Here is a 10,921-nt window from a genome sequence, read left to right as displayed (position 1 = left end):
TAAAGCCAGTCAGTTGATATATTGTGTCTGTTATATATATAAACTTGTATTTACTCTGTACAGCCACCAGAGGGCTCATCCCTTGGAGTCCCAATGGGTCCCATAATCCCTTTAGAGCACAGGTATTTAAGGAGGCCTCTCAGGTGGGAGAGGCATTCTGGAGACCTGCAATAAAAGACTAAGGTCACACTTTACTTTGAGCTCACAGTGTTCAGTCTCACTCTTTCTCCATACACAACAGTCTCAGTGATATATTGGGCCAAATTTTGCTGCAGGAGGGAATCCATCGGGGTTTGCCATTCGTTAGATTTGTCGTTGCATGATTAAGTTTTTACATTTTTTGCGTGGCAAGTTGCTGACAGTGTGAGCTGATAATGGTGCAGCGGGGGAAACTGGGATCTGAGACCTGAGTCAACAGGACAAGCAACTGGGTATCTCCTTAACCAATCATAATAAGAACATAAGAACATAAGAATTAGGAACAGGAGTAGGCCATCTAGCCCCTCGAGCCTGCTCCGCCATTCAATAAGATCATGGCTGATTTGGCGGTGGACTCAGCTCCACTTACCCGCCCGCTCCCCGTAACCCTTAATTCCCTTATTGGTTAAAAATCTATCTGTGACTTGAATACATGCAATGAGCTAGCCTCAACTGCTTCCTTGGGCAGAGAATTCCACAGATTCACATCCCTCTGGGAGAAGAAATTCCTTCTCAACTCGGTTTTAAATTGGCTCCCCTGTATTTTGAGGCTGTGCCCCTGAGTTGTAGTCTCCCCTACCAGTGGAAACAACCTCTCTGCCTCTATCTTGCCTATCCCTTTCATGATTTTAAATGTTTCAATAAGATCACCCCTCATCCTTCTGAACTCCAACGAGTAAAGACCCAGTCTACTCAATCTATCATCATAAGGTAACCCCCTCATCTCCGGAATCAGCCTAGTGAATCGTCTCTGTACCCCCTCCAAAGACAGTATATCCTTCCTTAAGTAAGGTGAACAAAACTGCAAGCAGTACTCCAGGTGCGACCTTACCAATACCCTACACAGTTGCAGCAGGACCTCCCTGCTTTTGTGCTCCATCCCTCTCGCAATGAAGGCCAACATTCCATTCGCCTTCCTGATTACCTGCTGCACCTGCAAACTAACTTTTTGGGATTCATGCACAAGGACCCCCAGGTCTCTCTGCACCTCAGCATGTTGTAATTTCTCCCCATTCAAATAATATTCCCTTTTTTTCCCAAGGTGGATGACCTCACACTTTACGACATTGTATTCCATCTGTCAAACCTTAGCCCATTCGCTTAACCTATCCAAATCTCTTTGCAGCCTCTCTGTGTGCTCTACACAACCCGCTTTCCCACTAATCTTTGTGTCATCTGCAAATTTTGTTACACTACACTCTGTCCCCTCTTCCAGGTCATCTATGTATATTGTAAACAGTTGTGGTCCCAGCACCGATCCCTGTGGCACACCACTAACCACCGATTTCCAACCCGAAAAGGACCCATTTATCCCGACTCTCTGCTTTCTGTTCGCCAGCCAATTCTCTATCCATGCTAATACATTTCCTCTGACTCCGTGTACCTCTATCTTCTGCAGTAACCTTTTGTGTGGCACCTTATCGAATGCCTTTTGGAAATCTAAATACACCACATCCATCGGTACACCTCTATCCACCATGCTCGTTGTATCCTCAAAGAATTCCAATAAATTAGTTAAACATGATTTCCCCTTCATGAATCCATGCTGCGTCTGCTTGATTGCACTATTCCTATCTAGATGTCCCGCTATTTCTTCCTTAATGATAGTTTCAAGCATTTTCCCCACTACAGATGTTAAACTAACCGGCCTATAGTTACCTGCCTTTTGTCTGCCCCCTTTTTTAAACAGAGGCATTACATTAGCTGCTTTCCAATCCGCTGGTACCTCCCCAGAGTCCAGAGAATTTTGGTAGATTATAACGAATGCATCTGCTATAACTTCTGCCATCTCTTTTAATACCCTGGGATGCATTTCATCAGGACCAGGGGACTTGTCTACCTTGAGTCCCATTAGCCTGTCCAGCACTACCCCCCCCTAGTGATAGTGATTGTCTCAAGGTCCTCCCTTCCCACATTCCTGTGACCTGCAATTTTTGGCATGGTTTTTGTGTCTTCCACTCTGAAGACCGAAGCAAAATAATTGTTTAAGGTCTCAGCCATTTCCACATTTCCCATTATTAAATCCCTTTCTCATCTTCTAAGGGACCAACATTTACTTTAGTCACTCTTTTCCGTTTTATATATCGGTAAAAGCTTTTACGATCTGTTTTTATGTTTTGCGCAAGTTTATCTTCGTAATCTATCTTTCCTTTCTTTATTGCTTTTTTAGTCATTCTTTGCTGTCGTTTAAAATTTTCCCAATCCTCTAGTTTCCCACTAACCATGGCCACCTTATACGCATTGGTCTTTGATTTGATACTCTCCTTTATTTCCTTGGTTATCCACGGCTGGTTATCCCTTCTCTTACCTCCCTTCTTTTTCACTGGAATATATTTTTGTTGCACCCTGTGAAAGAGCTCTTTAAACGTCCTCCACTGTTCCTCAATCAGATTGAAGGATTGTGAAATTAACCGCACAAGGACTGAGAAGGAGATGTAAATTAGAGTGCGTGAATTCAATACGAAATCAGGTAAAGATTGGGTTAAGAGAGAGAGAGAGAGAAAAATGAGACAGAAAGGAAAAGTAAAAAAAACTTAATTTTAAAATGTTACATTTTTAAATCTCCAGGAATTAAAACCTGAAGGAATGAGACTCCACACTTGTAATAATGAATTTTCAGTTCCAGAGAGGTTGTTTGGCAGCAACTAACACTTAGCATGTTGTTATAGGGGTACTTAGACTGGAATGGACACGACTTAACTTTCTGTGGCAAGCTTAGTTTATATCGACTGTACAAGTCGATCAACTTCACATTAGTCAGTGCATTTCAATAGGGCGCCCGACAGCAAGATACTGTTTTTGAGTAGCTTGGTCAGCAACTTTTTGTTTGAGTTTAACCGCACAGCTGCATCTTGCCTGAAGTTGCTGAACCATTTCCGCTTAAATGATGGAGTGCGCCATTAGCCTCACCGTTATTTTGACAGGAAAATCTGGGCCAATGTCATCATCGGAGGTCCCTCGAACAAGGATGACTTGCTTCCCCAAGAGTTCATGGATGTTTCAATGAAGGATCCGATGTTCCAGTCCTGAACTCCAATTGAGGGGGTGGAAGATGCCTGTGCGTGGATTTTTTTTAACGTGTGGTGATCGTTGCACATCAGCCACCACACGGGCTTGACAGAGCGAGGTCTTGGTCCAGTGGCAAGGGTTAACCAAGCCAATGTATGACACCACTGAGTGAACTGCTCTCATGTTTAGGCTTCTGTGGCATCACAGTAAACGTCAGAAACTGTATGTGATACCTGCAATGCCATAGGAGCTCGAGTCGTGGGCATATTTTAGTACTGTGTCTGCACATTCTTCAAGCTGAACCTAGCTCACATAATACATTCAAAAAAAATCCTAATTCTAAAATTGAATCAAACTTAAATTACAAATGTGTATATCTCAGAATTGGCTCCCAAAACATGTCTTGACCGCATCTGCTTAAAAGTTAGGACCATGAAAAATCATTTGTTTACTGCATCTACGGGGTTATTAAGAGGAGGATAATAGGGGGGAAACTGTTTCAAGACAGATTTATTTCAAAGGATTCTGTCAAATTACTATTTACAGAATTAAGCAAACAATATTTAAATGTAAATACTGCTGCCTACATTAACAGTGGCCAGTCATAACAGACGAATGAAAAATATAAAACAGATTTGAAGTTTAAAAAACATAGCTGTAAACGATTATTTTTCAGAAAGTAGATCAAACTTTTAAAAGACTGTAACAACCATACAGATTCAATCTGGTAAACAAACTAACTTCAGCTCACCTTTAGAGTTATTCTAGGAACAGAGCTTATTGTAAAGTGATGTTGCTCCTGACATATATTTACAAAGATGCACTGTAAGATTTTATGTACATTAATTTAACAGCATTATAAATGCACTTTCACATGCAACATCACAGATTTTGATTTATTTTATCTTTTTGATCTGTTGTCTTGGTTCTCCCCCCCGTCCCACTATGCCATAGACTTTGTAAATATGCTGCATATTACACTCATACCAATGCATACCTAATAATCAATTTTAGGCTTATTCATCATCATATTTTAATTAAATTTCATTGTTTGTTACTACATTAGAATACACTAGATAATCCAGGTTCTGCTTTGCTTGCTGCAGCAAAAATATAATGTACTTAAAATAATAGAAAGTCATTAGTTGTGAAATGTGGAAATGAATACATACATTTTACTTTTCATTTGTTATGACTGTACCTGGATATTTCAGAGAAACCTTTGCTTTTTAAGGTATAGCTATTGCACCAATGTTATCTGGTTAAATCTCCTATTTTAGTACAAGCAACAGTGATTTCAGGTACAGGTGACACGTTTGAAAATTGTATTACAATGTTAAAAAGCTACAACACATTCCAAGATACATTAACGAATTGTGTTAAATAATAACTTTCAAAATACTGAACATTTCACATGTATAAATATAACCATCTGTACATTATATGCAAACTGTTAGATTGCACGCTTTGGTAACATCAATGTCTGATGTTTTCTTGGTGTTGACTTTAGTGCATTTGAAAAATCCAACCGAAACCTCAGGCAAAGAACGTATCTTTCAATTTAATCTGGTGGATGAATTGTATTTGTAACTATAGGTGTGACCACATAAATTTGAAATGACAAAAGCGTACAGTAATAAAGATTTATAGGGGAAGATAACATTGGTGGGTCAGTAAATGCACACTAGCAAAATTTGCAGATTTACTCATTATAAGTCTTTAGATTGTTGACTGGTTATATGATGTTAGGTAAGTCAGTGTATGTTTTCACCATAATGCTGATCTAGCTGACAGAGATAGCACTATTGTGCTGAAGGCTGACAATGTACAAGCGTTTGATGCTGAGGTTCCAGATCTTCCACCATCTGGATCTGTGAATACAAACAGAAGGCCGTTATTTAGCAACTCGGAATCAACAATCCAAAGAAGTCACTTTGTACAAATGATATACAATGCTGGAACATAAATACGAAAATATTTAATTCTCTTCTACCGAGAGTATTCAGAGTGGATTGTCGAAGAAATTCATGACTGCCTTACCAGAGCCAGGCAACTCTGTGTTTTCCTTTTCTTCACTATTTAGCAGTTTTTCCACACTCAAATCTATTTTCTCACTTAAAAATAATAAATTGAGTAAATGCACACCAATCTTCCTCCATGCTGGAATAGCACTGATGATTGGAGCATGAAAGAGCTGACTTGAGTCCAGAAAATTAATATAAGGATGCACACATTTTATAGAAGTGCAGGATCAACAATAAAAACATTTAAATGTACTGTGTCTCAGCACATTAGAATGTCTCTTTCGTTTGACTGCATTTTTAATAAGGTGGCTGCCAATGATTTAGTATTTGACTGAAAAATAACCTCTGTCATTGCAAATTAGCTGAAACGCTTGTGAAATGATGGACTAAATAGAACCACGCAACGGCATATTCTTTGTTTATGCTGTAAAATCTGCAAATATTTATTGCGTTTTTGAGGGAGGCAAACTGTGGTGATCTAGATGAGGACTGGAACACATTAGGGGCGAAATTGCCCCTTCTTATAGCCCGGTCGGTGCCTCCGGAGGCTGTGCTTTTTGCCCGGGGGAGAGGGGCATTACCGCCTCCCGGGGAATTTCCGGGGAGTTTGCGGTGATGCTGTCAGCCCACAGTTCGCATCCCAAGCCCCCGCGCAACCGGCAATGACGTCATCGCTGTGCGCAGCGACCCCTTACCGCCCCGCGCCGGCTATTTAACGGCAGCTTCGCGGGTCGAGGCAAAAACTTAAAGTGGAGACGCCATATTTTTTTGTCAGCTGACTCTCGGGTTGGCTCAACGATGGCGGCCCTAGAATAGTCCGGCCTGCCATCTTGCAGCCCGGCGCTCCGTCTTGGGTGCCAGGCTGCTGGCCCAGTCGCACGCAGCCCTGGGGGCCCAGTGGAGGCCATCAGATGCCATGCAGAGTGCGCCTTTGCATAAAGGGGTGGGGCATTAATGTGCGTCAGTGCTACGCGGCGCATCCGTGTAACAGTCGACTCCCCGCCCCAGCAGTGCCCTGGTTGCCTCCCCCTAATGAAGTGGAGCGCAGGAGATTGGGCTCCGGTTCCTCTGAGGGGCAGGGCGGGATTACACGCCGGGCGCTAAAATTCCCGGCCCTGGAAGGTTACCGCCCCCAGTCGAGGCGCGGGGCAATTTTGACTCCTTACACTTTTTGCAACCGTTTCAGCAACAGCAGGCCTGTGTGAGATAGATCACGATTAGATGCAGCATAACATTCTCCCAGCTCTGACCCAACAATTGGCCTCTGCTCCAACCTCAGTTGAGCACTCAATTCCTTTAGTACAGCACTTCCCTCCCCCATAACAGCCAATACCCTCATCTCTGAGAGTAAGCCTGCCAAATTATGCACGTGTAGACTTGGCTCAAATTCTTCTCATTGGGCCTGCACAGTGCTCAGACAGATGAACTTCTATCCCATCGGTCTGGGATGGTTTGAAAGCATGACTGAGCAAAGAGGCTAAGTGGTTAAACCATCCATCACACAATCTTTAAATTAAAATTTTAAAAGATGATTTGAGTTGTTTCAATGCACAAAAAAGCACTTGGAACTTCTTTTGTAAACTATAATCTGCCAACCAAATCTATCAATTTAGCGTTTGGTACACTCCATATCAATGTTGAGCGTTATTTGTTGGGTCTGTTACATCAATTCAGATCTATTGCTGAATGACTGATTCAGACAGAGCAACTTTTAACTGTCAATATTGGCGGAAGATGAGTGGGGGTGGATTGGTCAATCGGCGTGTATCTCGCTTTGCTTTCCTTTCCATTCAAATCAGCAGAAAGAAAAATTGGGCGGAGTGTGTGACAAGCAGCAAGCCACCGATGCCCGTTTCCCAACACTCCTGAAAGCTAAAATCGATACTGTTCACAGAATTCTATTGTGTAAAACCCAGGATTGTCGAATGCACAAAAAAACAAGATCGCTACAAGTAAAAGGCACCAAAACGACCTCACAGCAAGGCCATGTTAATTCCCCAGAAACGTGGTAAGGTTACTGGTATTCTGCAATATCGGGTTGGACCTCCCTTTTCTGGGACTCCCTCGTCCGGCATGATTCCCCGGGAGGCGGTAGCACCCCTCTCCCCCGGGCAAAAAGCACTCCATCCCCGGAGGCACCGACGGGGCTAAAAAAAGGGGGCAAATTCCCCCCCATATGTGTTCCATTCCTCATCTAGATCACCACAGTTTGCCTCCCTCAACAACACAATAAATGAGACAACACATCATCCACCCCGACTCTGGGGCCTGCCGACACTTGAGCCGCCTCCCCCCCCCACCGCCGCCCCCCCCCACTTTATCCGGCAAAATCCCTTATTCGGCACAGGCCAGGTCCCGAGGGTGCCCGATAAGGCAGGCTCAACCTGTAATATAATTAAAGCATTAAAAGCTTGGGCTGTAAACGACCTTCGTAGCAGTACCATAATGACTCACAAGCCTCGACATACACAGTCTAATTATTTATGTTTAGGAGCATAAACAAGGTCACACTGTCACAATCCAATTCCATCGCAACATCATTATCTTTTCATCCACAGCTTTGACAATTTCCGTTCCAGCAGTTAATTGAGTTCATCTGTACCAGCAATGGGAAAAAAGTGGAGTTTCTCAGGAACACACTCAATGGCCCTTTCAAGAATTACTGTACTCAAAGTATATTGTTCAAGGGGATTCTGACCTTTGAAAAAAGGATCCCAGAATCCTTATGAATTAAGTTATATGAAGAGATATGAAGACATCTCTAATCTATGTGCTTCAGTTAATTCATTCCCACAAGAGAGAATTACACAAACATAAAATAAGCTTCATGTGCTTTGGGCATAGACTTGATACTATCCATTACACATGACAGTGGAGGACTGGAGTGCTTATCTACACAAGTGGTCCAGTAACAGAACAATACTCTTGGGTAGATGGTAGTATTTCAGGACTAAACAAATCATCAGTATTATACATACACTACCATTTGGCATCAGTCACTTCTTGTTTTCACAAGATCATAAGGTAATTATGGATGAGAAGGGCATTCTTACCATTTGATTCATCCACCCAGAGCGACCCTAACACCTTGTCCTCATTCTAACTTCCAACTGTTTCTTATATGATTCAACATTTTTCCCTCACTATTTGATCTCCAAATCTATTTCACATGTTGGTCACTCAACGTGTGAGGAAGAATTTTCTAAATATCAGTCCTAAAATGATCTATTACGACTTTGAACCCATGTTCTACTCTTGCAGTTCAAGTTAAAGTATTATTCTGGGGAGGGTCCTTTCCCTGTAACAATTTTACATGCCTCTATAAGATCACATCACTTTTATCAAGGTAGCAGTAAGAATTGTTTTACTATTACAGCCTTAAGTAATGAAAGAGGTAATCCTCAACTGACTAAATATCATCATCATCATCACAGGCAGTCGCTCGGAATCGACGAGGATTTGCTTCCACTCCAAATGTGGATAAATGTGAGGTTATCCACTTTGGTGGCGAAAACAGGAAGACAGAATATTATCTGAATGGTGACAGATTAGGAAAAGGAGAGGTGCAACGAGACCTGGGTATCATGGTTCATCAGTCATTGAAGTATGGCATGCAAGTACAGCAGGTGGTGAAGAAGGCAAATGGCATGTTGGCCTTCATAGCGAGGGGATTTGAGTATAGGAGCAGGGAGGTCTTACTGCAGTTGTACAGGGCCTTGGTGAGGCCTCACCTGGAATATTGTGTTTAGTTTTGGTCTCCTAATCTGAGGAAGGACGTTCTTGCTATTGAGGGAGTACAGCGAAGGTTCACCAGATTGATTCCTGGCATTGGCAGGACTGACATATGAGGAGAGACTGGATCAACTGGGCTTGTATCCACTGGAGTTTAGAAGAATGAGAGGGGATCTCATAGAAACATATAAAATTCTGATGAGATTGGACAGGTTAGAGGCAGGAAGAATCCTGTTGCTGGGGAGTTCCAGAACCAGGGGTCACAGTCTAAGAATAAGGGGTAAGCCATTTAGGACCGAGATGAGGAGAAACTTCTTCACTCAGAGAGTGGTTAACCTGTGGAATTCTCTATCGCAGAAAGTTGTTGAGGCCAGTTCGTTAGATATATTCAAAAGGGAGTTAGATATGGTCCTTATGGCCAAATGGATCAAGGGGTATGGAGAGAAAGCAGGAAAGGGGTACTGAGGTGAATGATCAGCCATGATCTTATTGAATGGCGGTGCAGGCTCCAAGGGCTGAATAGCCTGCTCCTGCACCTAATTTCTGTGTTTCTATGTTTCTAAAAGTGAGTTCTCATGTGGCTGTACAGTCCAATATGGGAATTACATGTCTGTCACAGGTGGGACAGACAGTGGTTGAAGGAAAGAGGGAATAATTACGTTATTCATTGCACTCCATTCACATTTCAAATTACAGCCACTGAGGATTAATATCAACTACATGACACTGCAGATGGAGTACAACAACATTCATTTGACATTCCCATTATCAGAAAAACATATGAGGTAAGATTTCTTCTGTGTTATGTGTCATGTATTCAACCAGCAATGTAACCCATGTATAAACTGACCTAAGTTGTACACCATGAGAACACTGACCACTAGGTGGGAGACACTCCTAACCTGGGCCTTCAGGTAAAAAAAGGGAAGCTCCACCCACCTTCATCACTTTGAGTGCTAAGGAATAAAGGACAGGTCACAGACTGACCTTCTCTCAAGCATGGGCCTCGTGTGCATTTATACTGTATAGTAAGGACCTATCAATGGCGATGAGAAACTGGGATTTAAACCACGCGAGCATGGCCACTAGCAGAACAGACGAGAGGTACTGTGTTAAGGAATGGTTGGGACAGAGATTCAACATTGTTAAAGCAGCACACAGTTCTCCAGGCAGACAAGGGCAGTCAGGCATGCCCCAACATGTAGTCGAACCCAGAGGGGGAGTTCGACAGAGACAATGGCAAGCTGAACAGCGATTCACACCATTGCAAGGGACAATGCGGCCAGTAATGGGGCCATCAACACCTGTTAATGGTGCACTCAAGGACAATCACAGATGCAGTTAGGGACGATCGACTGGCAAGGGACCTTTTGTTTCCAACAACAGCTCATGTTGGAGGCGTGGAGGCACACACTCAGTCGGAGGTTGCAGAGATGAGCAAAATACCTGCAGAAATTGCAGAAATGAACGCTGGGGGAAATCGCTGGAAGCTGAAGTTCAGCGAGTTCATGTGGAGCACGTATACAGTTCATACACCAGGACGCCACCGATAATGATGAAAGTGCTCCTCAATGGCATCCCAGTATCAATGGAGCTAGACATGGGGGCCAGCCAGTCCCTGATGGGTATCAAACAGTTCGAAAAGTAGTGGGCATCCAAGGCCAGGAGGCCAAAATTATCGCCGATTGACGCACAGCTACGGACTTACACAAAGCAGATCATTCCGGTGCTAGGCAGCGCCACGGTAGTCGTGACCCACAAAGATTCGGAGAACAGGTTGCCACTCTGGATTGTCCCAGGGGACGGTCCCGCACTACTGGGGAGGAGTTGGCTTGCTGTCATGAACTGGAAATGGGGCGATGTCAATGCAATTTCCTCTGTGGAGCGAGTATCATGCTCACAGGTCCTGGACAAATTTGACTCATTATTTCAACCCGGCATTGGCACTTTCATGGGGG

At 43.2% G+C, this 10,921-nt stretch overlaps 1 protein-coding gene across 3 annotated transcripts in view; it reads right to left on the bottom strand.

Annotated features, from left to right (window-relative positions):
- Positions 1 to 3,795: 3,795 nt before the first annotated feature.
- Positions 3,796 to 10,921, bottom strand: part of LOC139277132 (contactin-4-like) — a 1,961,053-nt gene continuing 1,953,927 nt past the window's right edge. For all 3 annotated transcript variants that reach the window (XM_070895154.1, XM_070895156.1, XM_070895155.1), the window contains one exon: positions 3,796 to 5,078. In XM_070895154.1, the coding sequence (XP_070751255.1) occupies positions 4,975 to 5,078 (104 nt within the window). In that variant the 3' untranslated portion in view covers positions 3,796 to 4,974. The remainder of the gene's footprint in view (positions 5,079 to 10,921) is intronic.

Source organism: Pristiophorus japonicus, chromosome 12 (genome assembly GCF_044704955.1).
Source record: "Pristiophorus japonicus isolate sPriJap1 chromosome 12, sPriJap1.hap1, whole genome shotgun sequence".
Classification (NCBI taxonomy): Eukaryota; Metazoa; Chordata; class Chondrichthyes; family Pristiophoridae; genus Pristiophorus; species Pristiophorus japonicus.
The sequence above is the reverse complement of the archived record's forward strand: the minus strand, read 5'-3'. Positions and strand labels throughout refer to the sequence as shown.